We start from the raw sequence: 19,381 nt of genomic DNA, 5'->3' as shown, positions 1-19,381 counted from the left end.
AGAGTAGGTCCTCTTGTTCTTGGTGTTGCAATGTTTACATGAAAGCCTCTTTGCAGAAACTGGCCAGTGTTTTTGTGTTTCATCAAATATTGTATCATGAGACCTTTTTCTATGCCGATTGGGAATGTCGTCATGAAGAAGACCTTGAAGAAGACCGTGAAGTTGAACAACTTGGAGATCTCAGGCTCCTTGGGATTCCATTGGTTGACTTTCTTGCAGAATGGGAGATGGAAAACCGAAATTCCTTGAGGTTCATGTATTTCTCTTTCAAAACACCACAGTCATGCCTGTACAACAACCAGCCATTGACACCATAAAGATCAATGATATATCCAAAGAGCCTCATTTACCAGCGTTTTGCTTTTAGTGGAGACTTGTAGAGATGCACCAATATATTCTTATCTATGCCCCCCATATGGGCATTATAATTCTTTATCACTGCAGGACAGTCAACTTCCACCTTTTGTTTGAGCTCCTTGCTGTACCTCTTTATCTTTGTCACTGGGTTGATGCCAATATCATTAGTCAGTAAAGTAACAACCTTACTGTCTTTCCAACGTACAGCAAGGACACCATCCAATGAACAGTAATCCATAGCACTCCTTTTCACCTTTGTTTTTTCCATGTCATTGACAGACATAAGTGGTGGTTTTCCAATTCTGCTGTCCCTTGCAGTGCCTGTGTACCTGCAATTGAATGTAGCATGCAGATATTTCACTAGAGGCAAACTGGTAAAGAAGTTATCTGCATAAATTGCACTGGTCTTTGTGTGGTCCATAGTCTTTGCAAGGCAAATAACAACCTTGGAACTTATAGGCATTTTCTTCTCCTCCTCTGTTAGGCTAACACTGTGATAATCAAATGTTGTTTGACCTTGATACATCATTATGTCATGTATAAATCCATCATCGCTGGCCCGGCAAAAAAGTTTAAATCCCCATTTATCAGGCTTGGTCCTGATATATTGCCTGAGATTTCCTGCTCTTGTTCCCTTATATCCCACCATTACCTCATCAACTGACTGCTTTGGTGTACCTGGAACGGTCAGGCATGCTTTTCTTAGACCTTCAAACAATGGTCTTACTTTATGGAACCTGTCAGCTGTTGCCTTGGTATTATCATTTATATGAATAGCTGTCCTTAGTAACTTAAACCTCTTAGATGTCACAACAGTTGTAATATCAGGATGACAATGGTAATGGGACCAGTAATCCTCTAAAGAGGGCAGAGTGTCCATACTCATGAATATCAGATTTCCAACAAATTACATAAGCTCTTCACTAGTGGTGTTGAAGTTAGTATTAACATCTTTCTGTGTTGCATACAAGTTTGTGTTAAATACAAGGCTTTCTAACATTTCTGCAGTAAATAATTCACAAAAATATTCAAATGGTTCCTTGATATGTGTTGGTACCTCATGTCTGTAGTCAGGTAATGGAGTATTTGTTATGTCAAGTTTGCTCCAGGTGGCATTAGTGTTGTTGACAGTTGTTTCATCTACCTCAACCTCGTCATCTTTAACTGCTTGTTTTCGTACATTTCTTCGTTTTACATTAACTTGCCCACTTCTCTTAGACAAATCTTCATGTTCATCTTCACTTGAAGAAGAAGCATCTGCCTGTGGCTCATAATCATCTCCAGAATCCACTTCCTCATTAGGGTCACTGTCATCATGTAACTCTGGCACGATGTAATCCCTTCTTCTTTGAGCCCTTGATCCATAAAACACATTTGTGTTCAACTGAAATGAACAGAAAACACAAAATGAGCATTCCATATGAGCAAATTTTATAAATTTACAAGGTAAAATTACTCATATATCAATGAATTTGATTCAGCATGCAATTGTTAGCTATCAGTGACAAAGACGGTCTAATTATGATCTGTTAATCCATGATATATGATACCTTCATTGGCACATTTCTTATCACCATTGTCAGGCCGGGCCTCAATATTGATACAAAAACAGTAAGTGATAATCTACCATTGTCAGGCCGGGCCTCAATATTGATACCAAAAAGGTAAACAAAACTTCAAGTGCATTTATTTGTTACTTCTCAATGCCTCAGGCAATTCATTTACATCTCAAAATGAAGTTCAAACATTCAATAATGCACTGGAAACACATTCAGAAACTTACCGACATTCTGGAGTGGTGTAAATTGGTGAAATATCAGGAGAGTGAGGGTCGAAATGCTGCTCCTTCAACAAGTCAAGCAGTACTGAACAGTCGAGGAGCTCCCAGCCAATAGCAGAGGACAATACCCAAGTGAAGCCACCTTCAAGCTCCGCCCAGAAGGTGTGTGATTGGCTGGATTGAGGCGAGAAGTCTCTGGGAGCATATGCTTTGTGTCTATGGTGCCATGAAAACAGTGCTTTTGGTGCCTCAGTATTGAGGCACCGACCATAAGAGACATGAACTACTTCAATGTGTGAGTAACTTTTCAGATGTCTTTACTGATATTCTAGGTGTTACCTCCACGGTAGTCCATAAGATTGACTTAGTGACGGACAATCCTATCAAACGAAAATTATACCCAGTTCCAGTTCACCTTAGGGATGCATTTGACCGAGAGATAGACAAATTATTAAAACTAAAGATCATTGAACCTTCAGTATCTGCATATTGCTCACCTGTAGTCATGGTTAAGAAGAAGGATAATTTATATAGACTTGCTATTGACTTCAGAGGCCTTAATGCTATAACTCGGTGGGATGCTGAGACTATGCCCTTAATAGATAGCGATCAACACAAATTTTATGACGCTTCCTTCTTTTCAGAGATTGATATTGCACAGGCATATCATCAAGTAATGTTAGATCCTTCTTCTAAGCAGTACACCGCTTTTCCTACACACCAAGGACTGATGCAATATAGAACTATGCCCTTCGGTTTGGTAACTCTTGGGGTTCAACTGCAGCAACACACCTAACGCCAATAATAACCCAACAAAAAGCCCCAGTAAGATTAATCACTAAATACCATCCCTGGCAACACCCCCCCCCCACTCTTCATAGATCTAAACTTACTCCCTGTTCAGTACATCCACACTTACTACTGTGCAATCTACATCTACAGGACCTTAAATTCCAATATTAACCTTGACCTAAAACGCTTTCTTGATAGTTGTGACAGAACCCACAGGCATAACACCAGACACAAACATCTCTATGACATTCCCCGTGTCCGACTAAACCTTTACAAAAATTCAATGTATGTCAAAGGCCCTAAAATCTGGAACACCCTACCTGAAAATTCCAAAACTGCAGACACATTCATCACCTTCAAAACTACCATCAGAAAACATCTTATCTCCCTGATACACCCTGTCAACTAATAATACGAATACCACCTGGTGGTTCACACTTACACTCACTCACCCATTTGACCATAAACAGAAATATCAATCTCAATCTCAAAATAATGAATCTTAACTAGTCATAAGTTGGCCTGTGATACTTCAATACTGAAACTACGTATAGTGCCAAAACAAAAGCATTCACATTGTTAAACTCACAACTAGTATTTAGTCACTTAGCCATAATACCAACTTATCTCATAATTTTGTAACATTTTAAACCTAAGATTTAACATAAGTCTGCCCGAAATGCCTAGCCATGCTAGGCGTTCTAGTGGTACACTCTGTAATTATTATTTTACTACATGTAAACCACACAATAACCAAATCCTGTAAACTCAGCATTGTAATACTTATAGAGAATAAAGTTTGAATTTGAATTTGAATTTGAATTTGAATATCAGCAACGGCTACGATTTCAACAACATAGTGTCACCAACACCAGACACCCCTATATATATTAGCGTTGAATTCAGTTATTTATATTTTTCATTTTTCATTTTCTTTAATGTAGGATTAATATTTCATATTTAAGTGTTTTATATTTTATATTTTCTATATAATAAAGTGTTTATGTTTGTCTGTTATTATTTCTTTTTCTATTCACTAATTTTCCTGAGGAGGAGCCAGCCTGGGTAATACTGTCTGAAGTTATTACAAAGCTGAGTAAGCCTTCACACGGTGTTACCCAGTTACCTGGGTCTTCAGGTAAATTTCTGAGACTCATTGGTCGTGGGTAGTCATGTTTGTTTGAGGGGAGTCATCCACAGGGTCCTATGTGAAGGATCGTTTACCTGGAGTTTACCTGGAGAGGGTTTCGGGTGCCAACGCCCATGCGGCCTGGTCTGAGACCAGGCCTCATGGTGGATCAGGGTCTGATCAATCAGGATGTTACGTTATATAATCATAATGTCTGTTATATAATTAGTGTAGCTTACTAATGGTGGATTTTTTTCTGCCAGGGATGTAAGGATCCTTCCCCTCGTAAGGTTCTTAAGTTTATACAGAAGAACATTAACTTCATCTGCATCATGTACAGAAGAAACAGTCACAATACCATGACTGCAACAATACATAAATGACCCCCACATGGAGAGGAGCTTGCGACGACGTGTCGGACCAAAACTTGGTCGTAAGCTCCTCTCCTACATGCAGGTTACATGTATACAACACGAAACGTGTGTTTATGATCCATCTTTGTTCTGTTTCGTAAGGAGACGCCAGAAACAAGTCTGAGACTTTAATATTCTGGATTCGTTGTTCCAACACACATGCACTGGTTTTGTTTGTGATATCGGCTCTGGAGGTTGTTAGAGTATCAGCTTTACGATAAGGTACAATAGTTTGTTGTAATCGAATATTTAATGATGTATTCCGGGTGTGCGTAAGCAAGCTACCTGGAATTCCAGACTACAGGTGTCACTGATGAATGTACTGTGTGCTGGAACCCCTCAAGGAAGGTTCCTTGACGCTGGGGAGGGGCTCTTCATATAGGGAATTCGATCTGTGCTCCAGTTCCCTGAATTAAACTTGAATACCTTCCACATCTCCCCCCCCCCTGCACCACAGGCGCTGCATAATCCTACGGGCTTAGCTCTCCTCCTTGATAATCATATGCTGGGAACAAATGTTGGGAGTTCCATTAGTTGGTATAACCTGAGATGATTCTACCAAATGTGTTTATGTAGCAGTAGTCTCCTCTGCAATGGTTTTAACAAGGTTAGCTGGTTGAGATATTCGTGATCTTGGTGTTTGATCGGAGGAAGCAGAGTCCTAGTATGGCAAGTAAGAAGGCTTTGTAGATTAGTTAGCAAATCTAGCTTGAATATTTTCTGGAATTAAAATAGATGAAAGGCCATTACTGTGTAAGTCATTGAGAGTTTGTACATGCAACAACGAGTCATGGTACGGGATGATGTATCACAGTGGGCACCTGTGACGAGCGGGATCCCACAGGGATCGGTCCTAGGACCAGTGCTATTTTTGGTATATGTGAATGACATGATGGAAGGGATAGACTCAGAAGTGTCACTGTTCGCAGATGATGTGAAGTTAATGAGGAGAATTAAATCAAATGAGGATCAGGCAGGACTGCAAAGAGACCTGGACAGACTGGACACCTGGTCCAGCAACTGGCTTCTCGAGTTTATATCCATTATCAGAGGAGTTATGCAAAATTCAGAGCTGGAAGAAGGGTTCAATGGGATGTGTGTTCTTCACCTTCGGTTTGAGGTTTAGTGTGACCCAGAAGACAACTGTTGAGTCTTTGTCCAAACATTATTGCGTGAGCTGGAATGATCAGCATTAGCAGGTAGTCCATAGCAGGCGTGTTGACTAGTTGCTGCAAGTTACTGGCTTGCCACATCGCATTTTCAGAAGCCTTTATTACCACACAGCGCCTTGGACATTGGAAGGAAACTGGTGTGTGGCTCTGGGAGCAGATGACACATTTAGGATAAGTTTTCTTCGTGCACACTGTAGTTGTGAAGTTCACAACAGATGCTGCATTTTCCAGCTATGAGAAGACACTTTCTTTTGTTGAGTGGTCAGAAATGAAGCATTTAAAATATTCTTGTAACTCATAGTGCCGCTCCCCAGATATTTTCTGGGGCTCACAGCGAGAGTCACAACAGCTCAAGCATTCCGAGCGTCCTCAGCCATGTTGGTCAACAATAGCCTTGAGTGAAGTACGATTTGTTTTGGCTTTGTAAATTATGAAAAAGTTAAAAGCAACGAGTCTGGAGGAATGCCATATTCCATCGCCCTGGACAGGTTTCCCTGCCATATTCCATCGCCCTGGACAGGTTTCCCTGTCATATTCCATCGCCCTGGACAGCTCTCCGTATCATTTTTCGTCGCCCTGATGCGATTACCATTCTTTCAGTTTGGAATGGGTATCAGCATTCAGAAATTCTTCTTTCACTTCCTCAGTTCTAAGGAGGAGAACCCCAGTACTAAGGGAGAGTGCCAGTGCCTTGACCTGTCCTCTGTCTCGTCTTGAACTACCCGACCTAGTGCCCAGAGGCACGGCATTCAAGGAGCTCGTGATGCCACATAGTGACTCGCTAACGGTTTGTAAAGGCTACTAGGTATGAGGGACAAAACTGATACTACTGACACTGACACTACCGTTATGTAAACTAAATCTTGAAATGATTAAGAGATTTTCGAGTGTACTTGTTCACCAGATTAGACTCTATTCAAATCACATGGGCTACTGGATGTTCAGAAAACACCTTGTACTTGTAAAGTGGCTAGAGTAAAAGAGGAAGGTATAGAGTAAGCAGAGATAACAAGAAAATGTGTGGAGTTGATGGTCAGTGAGTTGAGATGGAAGAGTGAGGTGATAGACTGGATATAATTTCTCGGTTTGATATGAAGTATATTTTAACTATTTTCCAGGGATGGGAAGTTGTATACCTCTTTCCCCTCAAGGAAGGTTCCTTGATGTTGGTGAGGGGCTCTTGATTTAGGTAATTGGATCTGTGCTCCAGTTCCCTGAATTAAGCCTGAATGCCTTCCACACCCCCCCCAGGCGCTGTATAATCCTCCGGGTTTAGCGCTTCCCCCTTGATTATAATAATAATGTATACCTCTTCTATGTATCAAGGTTGACATCAAAACCCTCCGTCCTTGAATTAAGGTGAGGGTCGCCTCTTCTTCTAGGCAAGTAAGTGCGTTAGAGGTCGCTGTAGCTCACCCTAGCGTTTACAACAATGGCTTCCTAAACTTGACTCACGAAATCGCAATGACACGATTGCAAACAAACCATACCACGGGTGGGTTAGAACCCGCGGCCAGTCTAAGAACTCCAGATCGACGCGTTAGCCACTGACACGTCGGTCTGGAATTCTAAGACTCGGATCGCAGGTTCTAACTCCACCCGTGGTATGGTTTGTTTTCTAATTTTTTTTGGTCTAGAACCGTGAATTTGAGATCATATTCGCCACGCATCCCGAGTTGTACCTCGGTGTATCGTCTTTAGGAACATTGACCATGCTGGTTACGAACCTTATTACAAAAATGGCTGAAAATAACGATTACCATTTAAAACTTCTCCTTCCCTCCGTAACCATCAAGACTAATCATAACTGCGACGAGGCTTTGTTGACTGAGAATCGGAGATAAACATCTTACCACAGCCACCTTTATGCAAGTACAGTCGTACCTCGAGATACGAGCAGCTTAAGTTCTGTACCCTTTCACCCAACCTCCTCTGTGTGTAGCTTGTGACCTGCAGTTGACTGATACACTTTACCAGTTGGACCACTGATTAGACCTTTCGCTTTCATTATAGTTTTTATAATTACCGGACAGATAAAGAAGTGGTCATATTTTATTCTCTCTTGCTTGTTTTCCAAGATCGGAATTTCTAAGGATAAGTAGTTGAATTGTAAAAGGAATGAACAATATTCGAACAAACTCTGGTGTCGGAATGAACAATGTTCGAACAAGTTCTGGTGCCGGGGAAAAAGGTACGGCACAACTTAGAGGTTAGAAGGTCAGTCACTCTCCAGACTCTGGGAATGATAGGCTGTCAGTTCCAATTTCTGAAGTAGTTTCTGTTTAGCAGATCATCCAAAGTGAGGACTGGTTGAAGTTACTCGTATGAATTGCTAACAGATCAAGGGAAGTAGCGCAAGAAAGAATTTTGGCCACGATAGCTTTGATTATATCCATGGATGGTGTAGTCAGTGTTATCCATGATGGAGTCATAACTAGCTTGTATATCAACGATATTAAAGTTTACACTATGGCATCTACTTCTGAAGTGGTCTGTCAGCGACTTCAGGAGGCTGTGGTGAACAACACAGAGAGGGATGCTCCTAATGGCTACTGGTTTTACACTTAAAAGAAGGTGGCTGCTCATTTTACCTGGTTCTGGGAACGACTGCCTGCGTTGCACGAGCAACTCTACTGTGTAGTTTTCCCTGTAAGCAGCAGGAAACATTTTGGGGGACTCTTTGATCGTTGCCTGGCACTGACCTCTCACATTGAAGCTCAATGTGGAAGTTTAACACTCTAGATAATCTTAAGATGCTCTCTGAGCACACTGGGGAGGGGGGAAGATTAGCAAATAGTGTCACCTGAATGTGGTCTTGTGCAATTCCAGGTTAGAGTATGGCTGCCATAGATCAAATCCTTGCCAGGTTTTCCCTCTGTAGTTGCTAAATCCTATCTTTCACCTAAGGGACACGTCTTTGCTTGGGTCCATTTTGTATTTTCTCTTCTTAGAGCATATATTGAGTCTGGGTCTGTCTTAACTGTCGCAGATTTGGTGTACACCTGGCTTAGTCTGCAGTTTTTGCAGAGGGGAGCAGAACCCCTTGCTCATCGTGTGTCATTTAGTATTCGGGTGTGTGGATTCCTCTTCTGGATTGTGGTCTTATTATGTGTGCAGCCAGGGTGGATGGCTTCTCTCCTGACCTCCTTGGACATTACCTGAGGGTCGTCTCCGTAGATGGTGGATGGGGACCCCAGATATCAAACAGTGATAAGAATGGAGGAACACTGCAGAAGGCCTACTGGCCCATACAAGGCAGGTCCTTATCACCTTATGACTTTGGCTAATTCCTTCGAGCAAGATTTTATCCATGCTTCAAGGTTAAATGTGTGTTACTGTCGGGTTAACAAGAGAGGGTGATGTTACCTTCACTGTGATCACTGTGAAGACTCACTGTACAGTGAAACTAATCAGGTCCTGTACTCACTGCTGGGCTCAATACAACCCTCGCCGCTCACGCCCTGATATCTGACTTAGTTGTATTTTAGTCCACTCTGTGTTAAGAACTGGACTCATCCTCTGTATCGAAGCCGAATGCTCCCCCCCACCCAGCCACTATGAGGCCCCTATGGGTTTAGTGCTTCTTCTGTGAATGGCATCAGTGTGATTCATTTTAGAGCGAAACTGTTTGTGTTTAGGTGCGATTTTTTGTGTGTGTAATAACTGGAGAATGCCTCATCTGATCGGCTTTAAACTTTAAGTGCTGATGTGTTTTCCTCCAAGGGAGTTTCGCCTTGAATTTAGGTTGTGCTGACCTTTGAACTTATCTACTTCGGGTTGCCGGGATCTAGTCTCAGCTCCTGGCCCCGCCTCTCCTCTGGCCGCTAATGGGCTCACTCCCTCCTGGCTGCATGATACCCATCACACCTATTCTTAAAGCTGTGTATTGATCTGTCTCTGCCACCTCGCATGCTAGGTTCTTTCCTATCAGCTTTAAACTTAAAGAAAACTTTCCTAGCTTCTCTGTAGTTCATCTGTATTTTTAAACTCACAGCTGTGCCCTTGTGTACCTGAGTCCCGCCTCTCGGACTCCGTCCACTCTGTTTATTCCTCTCAGTATTTTGCATGCCGTAATCTTGCCTGTGCTGTTTCTGTTTTTTTTTTTTTTCTAGCTCCCTTTCCCATGGCACTTTGTTTAGTAATGGACTCGTATTATCTGTCTCCTTTTTTGTGTGTGTCAGGTTGATTTCTTTCGTACCCTGTATTCCTCAGCATGTTCACTTACACAAGATATTTGAACCTTAGTATCGAGTGGTCACTAGCTTCAAGAAACCTCTTATGTTTAATGTCCCCTATATCAGAGTTGCTTGTGTTGAATATAGTGTTCAGCCTCGCCGGTTCGCCACCTCTCTCGATGTGTCTTTAACATGTTTCCACCTCCAGTAGTTTAGCTTTCCATGATTCCGGACCTCAGCGTGGTCCGAATAGATTCCTAAAGTCTGTGACGGATCAGCCGGGCTGTGGTTCGTACGTTGGGTTGCGTGCGGCCAGCAGTAACAGCCTCGTTAATTAGGCCCTGATCCACTGGGAGGCCTGGTTGTGGACCGGGCCGCGGGGGCGTTGATCCCTGGAATATCCTCCATGTAGACTCCAGGTAGGTAGACAGACTTTCCCAGTCTGTTATCCTGTGGTTGAAGTCTCCCGTGATCAGTAATTCCGCACTCACTATGTGAGTTCTAGTTCTTACCACCATTGTTGTGGACACCATTGCCTTGTTCTTGTCTCCATATTCCTGTGAGGTCTAGTTCTTACGACCACTGTTGTGGCCACCATTGCCTTGTTAATGTCTCCATATTCCTGTGAGGTCTAGTTCTTACGACCACTGTTGTGGCCACCATTGCCTTGTTAATGTCTCCATATTCCTGTGAGGTCTAGTTCTTACGACCACTGTTGTGGCCACCATTGCCTTGTTAATGTCTCCATATTCCTGCGAGTTCTAGTTCTTACCACCATTGTTGTGGACACCATTGCCTTGTTATTGTCTCCATATTCCTGTGAGGTCTAGTTCTTACCACCACTGTTGTGGACACTTGTTAATGTCTCCATATTCCTGTCTTGGTCTACCACTGTAGACTGGGTCGTCCCATCCTTCTGAGTGTTCCTATTATGTAGACATTCGACTCCTCTATTTGTCTCCTGAAACATCCACTGGATACTGATCAGCAGTGTACAATCCTCCACCTGTCTGTCTCCTCTGTCCTTTCTCATTAACTGATATCCTTCTGGGAAACCTGCATCTGTAATCACATCTGTGAACTCTTTCGTTATTTTTGTTAGTGTCTGGGAATGCATCTTTAGATCAGCTTAAAACTTTCAATGCTGATGTTAGGTTGTGAAAGTTATAATGTGGAATAATTTGAGACTATCTCATCTGGTCATATAAGTCAGTGTTCGACTTGATTCGGTTATCATAGGTTAAATCAGTTTGATGTTCTTTTACGAGCTTATAACGTCTGTGTTCCCTCAAGACCATTGTTAATTTTTGTTAAAAACACTAAGATAAAATTGTTAAATCTTGGTTAGGAAAAAAAATTGGATGGATTTTGGCCCATGTAGGTCCCAGTTTGCTTAAAAATGGAATAATTATATCATGATTTTCGTACGATAATATATAATTATCTTCAGTATTTCCTTGCTGTTAATTTTATAACTTCCAAATGTACTTTTGTATTTTAGAATCCTGGCCTCTGTAGCCTCTTTGAAATGTCTGAATTAAATTTATGTTTGTCCTAATTTACCATTTTTATGGTGGAAATTACCATAGTCTCCATGTGGTAACTTGTGAATGCCTCTTCTGATTCTCTTCAAAGGTTGAACGTTAATATTTAATTACATTATCAACTTATGCCGCACTCTGCACTATTCCATTCTCATGCATCGAGGCACAGGCAAAGGGGTATCTTTGTAAAATCGAGATATGATCGAAATATAACATGCTGACGTATCTCATTAGCAGTTGCAGCATTCCCCTCATGTCTTTCTACTACTGTGTAGGAACAGGGAAAATTTCTGCTCGTAGGTGCCCACAAAAAATCGCGAAACAAAGCAGTGGTGCATCTGAATACCATGAAATTAGAGGAGCAAGGAGAGTCCTTGGACCAAATGCCTGCGTAATATCTCGAGTTCACCTGGAGAGAGTTCTGGGGGTCAACGCCCCCTGGGCCCGGTCTGAGACCAGCTTGCTATCTGATGCAACTTTTAGGTATCTCTCCCCTCAAGGAAGGCTCCTTGATGTTGGTGAGGGGCTCTTGATTTAGGGAATTGGATCTGTGCTCCAGTTCCCTGAATTAAGCCTGAATGCCTTCCACATACCCCCCCCCAGGCGCTGTATAATCCTCCGGGTTTAGCGCTTACCCCTTGATTATAATAATTTAGGTCTCTCTTCTTCCAAGGAAATGTATTTTTCAAGAAGGTTTGCAATGTTAGTGGAAGGTAATCCAAGCTTGATTCCGTGTTGTCAAGATCATCGTTTATAAAGGAAACGTCTTGCCACTTTTCTAAAGGCCACATAGGGATTGAAGGCCCGCGGTCACCCCGTGAGAGTCTCAAAACTCCAGCCCGTCGCGGCCGGGATAACCCGCCACTAGACCAGCTAGCCACAATAAGATTCATCCAACTAGGTATATTTCTACACCATAGGAAAGTTAGCACAGGCACCTCTGTGACCACAAATGCAAGTTTTTACAGACGAATCTCCAGCTAGCGTGGCCGTGACGAACTCTAGCTCAAGTCCCTTCACTGCCGTCAACATGACTTAAGAAATCGTAATGACACGATTGCAAATAAACCATACCCCCGGCCGGGATTGAACCCGCGGTCATAGAGTCTCAAAACTCCAGCCCGTCGCGCTAGCCACTAGACCAGCTAGCCACAATAAGATTCATCCAACTAGGTATATTTCTACACCATAGGAAAGTTAGCACAGGCACCTCTGTGACCACAAATGCAAGTTTTTACAGACGAATCTCCAGCTAGCGTGGCCGTGACGAACTCTAGCTCAAGTCCCTTCACTGCCGTCAACATGACTTAAGAAATCGTAATGACACGATTGCAAATAAACCATACCCCCGGCCGGGATTGAACCCGCGGTCTAGTGGCTAGCGCGACGGGCTGGAGTTTTGAGACTCTATGACCGCGGGTTCAATCCCGGCCGGGGGTATGGTTTATTTGCAATCGTGTCATTACGATTTCTTAAGTCATGTTGACGGCAGTGAAGGGACTTGAGCTAGAGTTCGTCACGGCCACGCTAGCTGGAGATTCGTCTGTAAAAACTTGCATTTGTGGTCACAGAGGTGCCTGTGCTAACTTTCCTATGGTGTAGAAATATACCTAGTTGGATGAATCTTATTGTGGCTAGCTGGTCTAGTGGCTAGCGCGACGGGCTGGAGTTTTGAGACTCTATGACCGCGGGTTCAATCCCGGCCGGGGGTATGGTTTATTTGCAATCGTGTCATTACGATTTCTTAAGTCATGCATTGTTCTAGCACGTTGGAGGCCACAACACCAGACACAACTTGAGACCACAGGCCATTTCTAAACTGGCATTGTTCTAGCACGTTGGAGGCCACAACACCAGACACAACTTGAGACCACCGGCCATTTCTAAACTGGCATTGTTCTAGCACGTTGGAGGCCACAACACCAGACACAACTTGAGACCACCGGCCATTTCTAAACTGGCATTGTTCTAGCACGTTGGAGGCCACAACACCAGACACAACTTGAGACCACCGGCCATTTCTAAACTGGCATTGTTCTAGCACGTTGGAGGCCACAACCTGTATAGCCCTTGTGGCTTAGCGCTTCTTTTTGATTATAATAATAATGGAGGCCACAACACCAGACACAACTTGAGACCACCGGCCATTTCTAAACTGGCATTGTTCTAGCACGTTGGAGGCCACAACACCAGACACAACTTGAGACCACAGGCCATTTCTAAACTGGCATTGTTCTAGCACGTTGGAGGCCACAACACCAGACACAACTTGAGACCACCGGCCATTTCTAAACTGGCATTGTTCTAGCACGTTGGAGGCCACAACACCAGACACAACTTGAGACCACCGGCCATTTCCAAGATGGCATTATTCTAGCACGTTAGCCTGAAGGTTCTAAGTCCTCCCAGGGTATAAATCAAGCCCGGTCTTTATGTTCAGAAGAAACCGTTTTCTTGATAATTTAGCATAGCATACAAGAAGTGAAAGGTTTCTTACTGATCGACGCCGCGCAATATTCTGAGGTCTGTAACATTCACGTTGACACAGTACAAGAACACGTTCCCCAGGAACAGTCTTCAGTTCCTGGCTAATGTGTTCACGTCCTGTGTTCCGTGACTATTAACACCATCTCCAGACTACAGTGTTCTTCACCAATTCCAAGACTGAGGGACAGATTACCTCATCCTTCGTGCAGAGTTCTACTGTCTTGATTTCATGTCCTTGAACTTATACTGATAAAGCCACTGGAGGGCGAAACGTCTACAATAAAGATACCCAGATGTTGCACATGTGTCTAATTCTAATTCAGTCAAGTGTCCGTCAACACATGACACATCACTAATGTGTCCATGTCAAGGCATGAAAGGATTGACTTGAGAAATTAATATTTGCCTTGTAATTACCTTGTAATTACCTTGTAATTACCTTGTAATTACCTTGTAATTACCTTGTAATTATTACCTTAAAAACAAAAGACGCACACAATAATCTTCCTTAAAATAAACAATGTCAAAATTAAGAAATTTGCTCAAAATTTTTGACACCTGAAGTTTCAGATGAACAAAGAATGTTTTTAATTACATTCTGGTTAATTAATGACACATTTTAATATCTTATGTGATAGTTAAACAGGTATTTATAATGTTAATCCCCTCAAGGAAGGTTCCTTGATGTTGGTGGGGAGGGGCTCTTGATTTAGGGAATTGGATCTGTGCTCCAGTTCCACGAATTAAGCCTGAATGCCTTCCACATCCCCCCCCCAGGTGCTGTATAATCCTCCGGGTTTAGCGCTTCCCCCTTGATTATAATAATTATTAATATTGACCAACACTGGAGGTCTGTTGTTGGTACCAACTAAGCCAAATTTTTTTTTCGTGTTTTAAACGTTTTTTGTATAGTTTTAAACTATGGGAAATACATTCACATTTTGATACACAAAATTTTACATTAGAGAATACAATAACATTGGCAACTGAGGCTCCAGGTGGTAAATAAATCTTGTTTATAAGAAGTAGGACCTACGTTGCGTCAGACGCCATCTTTAATGGACATCTAATTACTTCATTGACGTTTCTGATGTTTTTTCATCCGTCATCAGAATCTAAAAAACATGAATTAAGTAACCCAAAATAATCTAAAGGTAACCGAAGAAGATAATGTAATTATATTGGTTAGGTTACCTTTAGATTGAGTTACTACATACGACTGTAGCTACGACGGAATTGCAGGAACTACGACTCGATTGGTTCTCTAATGCTTTTAATATTACGATGTGTTATTGAGTTTTGGGTGCGGGTGGGTGTGTATTGGGTGCGGGTGGGTGTGTATTGGGTGCGGGTGAGTGTGTATTGGGTGCGGGTGGGTGTGAGTTGGACATGACTAGCTTGTGCTACTAGGTCAGATGCCGTGCTCCTTAAGTGAATGTGACCTGATCTGAATAGGTTGGGGCAATGACTTAAGCCGGGTAGGAGACTTGGACCTGCCTCGCATGGGCCCGTAGGCCAGCTGCAGTGTTTCGTCTTATGTACTTATGATCGCAGGGTAATTAGGTGACTCTCACAAGGGCGCAGGTACACTTGATGCTCCTACCTCAAGAATGAGCCAGCCTCCCTGGCTGATAGAACTGCCCTGCCCAGGTAGCTAGCGTTGTCAAGACGGCAAAGAATATGACTCAGAATATCTTAGATAATTAAGAATGACAGTTCATTCATGCCATTCTTGAATTGGCAATCCTACCTTGATATCAAGTCAGTAAAGATTCGTATATCAACGAACGTGATGAGAGGGTGAGAAAGAGGTTGAAAGGGGAGGGAATTCCTTTAGGCTCATTCGCTACCCTCTCCCCTTAGTGGGGGGGGAGGTAATGGTCGCTCCCTCACTGGGGTTCATTCTGTCTTGGCATCCCCCTCCCCCCCAGGGAAGGGAAAGGACCGTGATTGGGGGATCCGATCATCACTCGGCACACTTCTGGTCTTACCATCTCCCACTGGGTAAGTGTTCCTTCCAGGACAAGCTCTTATTGCGGACAGTGGGTAATTGCTCCTCCCAGGGCACCTCTTATTATGGACACTGGGTAAGTGTTCCTTCCAGGGCAGCTCTTATTGTGGACACTGGGTAAGTGTTCCTTCTAGGGCAGCTCTCATTGCGGACAGTGGGTAAGTGCTCCTCCCAGGGCACCTCTTATTATGGACAGTGGGTAAGTGCTCCTCCCAGGGCACCTCTTATTATGGACACTGGGTAAGTGTTCCTTGCAGGACAGCTCTTATTGTGGACACTGGGTAAGTGTTTCTTCCAGCTACTTAAGTTACACTTGGAATGTAAATTAAGTGGCCTCGTATATAGAGCCACTTTAACTATGCCTCTACAACTGGCATCATTTTGCATTCTTGGGGTGAGCACAACCTGGAGTATACCTGAAGGATGCTCCGGGGGGCAACGCTCCTGTGGCCCGGTCCATCACTAGGCCTCGTGGTGGACAAGGGCCTGATAAACCAGGCTGTTACTACTGGCCACAAGCAAACAAACGTTAGAACCACAGCCCGGCTAGTTAGGTACTGACTTTAGGTGCTTTGTTCAGCTTACTCTTGAAGACAGTCAGGGGTCTATTGGTAATCCCCTTTATGTATGATGGGAGGCAGTTGAACAGTCTTGGGCCCCTGACACTTAATACGTTATATGATAGCATACTCATGCCACCCCTGCTTTTCATTGTGGGAATGTTGCACCGGCTACCGAGTTTTTTTTCTTTCGTAGGGAGTGATTTCAGTGTGTAGATTTGGGACTAGTCCCTGGAGAATTTTCCAAGTTAATTTTACCACTTAACTTTGTCGCCTGTGTTCCAAGGAGTACAGGTCAAGGGACTTCAACCGTACTTACAAGTGCAGTGAAAGTTCTCTGTACATTCTCCAGGTTTGCAGTTTCGCCTGAGTCGTTAGTGTGCAGCAATAGTCCAGCTACAGCCTAGAGAGAACAAGCGATTTAAAGAGAGAATTCATTGGCTTGACATCCCTACCAGGGTCTGCAATCCTTAGTTGCATGCAACCAAACACAAAGGACCCACATCTGTCTAGCTAAATAGGATACACTTACGCTGTGACTCACGTTATTTCGTTGTATTCCCTAAGGATCTATAACCTAACTACGCACGCCAAAGGCTTAAGTGCTTGTTCTCAATACAACTCAATGTATTTAAGTGGAAGATACCGCAACTTAAAACCCAGAAGATACCGCAACTTAAAACCCAGAAGATACCGCAACTTAAAACCCAGAAGATACCGCAACTTAAAACCCAGAAGATACCGCAACTTAAAACCCAGAAGATACCGCAACTTAAAACCCAGAAGATATCGCAACTTAAAACCCAGAAGATACCGCAACTTAAAACCCAGAAGATACCGCAACTTAAACCCCAGAAGATACCGCAACTTAAACCCCAGAAGATACCGCAACTTAAACCCCAGAAGATACCGCAACTTAAAACCCAGAAGATACCGCAACTTAAAACCCAGAAGATACCGCAACTTAAAACCCAGAAGATACCGCAACTTAAAACCCAGAAGATACCGCAACTTAAAACCCAGAAGATACCGCAACTTAAAACCCAGAAGATACCGCAACTTAAAACCCAGAAGATACCGCAACTTAAAACCCAGAAGATACCGCAACTTAAAACCCAGAAGATACTGCAACTTAAAACCCAGAAGATACCGCAACTTAAAACCAAGAAGATACCGCAACTTAAAACCCAGAAGATACCGCAACTTAAAACCCAGAAGATACTGCAACTTAAAACCCAGAAGATACCGCAACTTAAAACCCAGAAGATACCGCAACTTAAAACCCAGAAGATACCGCAACTTAAAACCCAGAAGATACTGCAACTTAAAACCCAGAAGATACCGCAACTTAAAACCCAGAAGATACCGCAACTTAAAACCCAGAAGATACCGCAACTTAAAACCCAGAAGATACCGCAACTTAAAACCCAGAAGATACCGCAACTTAAAACCCAGAAGATACCGCAACTTAAAACCCAGAAGATACCGCAACTTAAAACCCAGAAGATACCGCAACTTAAAACCCAGAAGATACCGCAACTTAAAACCCAGAAGATACCGCAACTTAAAACCCAGAAGATACCGCAACTTAAAACCAAGAAGATACCGCAACTTAAAACCCAGAAGATACCGCAACTTAAAACCCAGAAGATACCGCAACTAAAAACCCAGAAGATACCGCAACTTAAAACCCAGAAGATACCGCAACTTAAAACCCAGAAGATACCGCAACTTAAAACCCAGAAGATACCGCAACTTAAAACCCAGAAGATACCGCAACTTAAACCCCAGAAGATACCGCAACTTAAAACCCAGAAGATACCGCAACTTAAAACCCAGAAGATACCGCAACTTAAAACCCAGAAGATACCGCAACATAAAACCCAGAAGATACCGCAACTTAAAACCCAGAAGATACCGCAACTTAAAACCCAGAAGATACCGCAACTTAAACCCCAGAAGATACCGCAACTTAAAACCCAGAAGATACCGCAACTTAAAACCCAGAAGATACCGCAACTTAAAACCCAGAAGATACCGCAACTTAAAACCCAGAAGATACCGCAACTTAAACCCCAGAAGATACCGCAACTTAAAACCCAGAAGATACCGCAACTTAAAACCCAGAAGATACCGCAACTTAAAACCCAGAAGATACCGCAACTTAAAACCCAGAAGATACCGCAACTTAAAACCCAGAAGATACCGCAACTTAAAACCCAGAAGATACCGCAACTTAAAACCCAGAAGATACCGCAACTTAAAACCCAGAAGATACCGCAACTTAAAACCCAGAAGATACCGCAACTTAAAACCCAGAAGATACCGCAACTTAAAACCCAGAAGATACCGCAACTTAAAACCCAGAAGATACCGCAACTTAAAACCCAGAAGATACCGCAACTTAAAACCCAGAAGATACCGCAACTTAAAACCCAGAAGATACCGCAACTTAAAACCCAGAAGATATCGCAACTTAAAACCCAGAAGATACCGCAACTTAAAACCCAGGAACAGCCAAGAGACACATCTACACCTGGAACATTAAACTGCCTTTGTCTAGAGAGAAGAAATCCTGTAAGGGATCATGGGTAGGCAAATGCTTTTCTAGGATATAATTAATGGTCTGATTGGAGTTAACTAATCAGTTCACAAATCATACCCCTATGAACCGAATGTGGTTCTACAAAACCGATAGGTAGTTAGAGCGTAACTAGAATTTGCTAGTATCTAAACAGAACAAGTTACTCGAATGAGTAATTAGTCCTTCATTATTAAACGTTAATCACACACACACACACACACACACACACACACACACACACACACACACACACACACACACACACACACACACACACACACACACACACACACACACACACACAATTTGTGCAGTGAAAGTAGTATATTCGACGTTAAGGGTGCCAGTAACTGTTAGAATTAGTTAGCTAACAGATG

The 19,381-nt window shown here is 42.9% G+C and overlaps 1 protein-coding gene across 1 annotated transcript; it reads right to left on the bottom strand.

Moving 5' to 3' along the window:
* Positions 1-1,264: 1,264 nt before the first annotated feature.
* On the bottom strand, positions 1,265-2,243 carry LOC138855118 (uncharacterized). The gene is made up of 2 exons (XM_070102486.1): positions 2,141-2,243; positions 1,265-1,741 (listed from the first exon to the last, which is right to left on the bottom strand). The coding sequence occupies exons 1-2, from the start codon at positions 2,144-2,146 to the stop codon at positions 1,265-1,267; spliced, it is 483 nt and encodes a 160-aa protein (XP_069958587.1). The 5' UTR covers positions 2,147-2,243.
* Positions 2,244-19,381: the final 17,138 nt, after the last annotated feature.

The sequence above is a fragment of the Cherax quadricarinatus genome, chromosome 81 (assembly GCF_038502225.1).
Source record: "Cherax quadricarinatus isolate ZL_2023a chromosome 81, ASM3850222v1, whole genome shotgun sequence".
Taxonomy (NCBI): domain Eukaryota; kingdom Metazoa; phylum Arthropoda; class Malacostraca; order Decapoda; family Parastacidae; genus Cherax; species Cherax quadricarinatus.
This window is presented reverse-complemented; position numbering and strand designations above follow the sequence as displayed.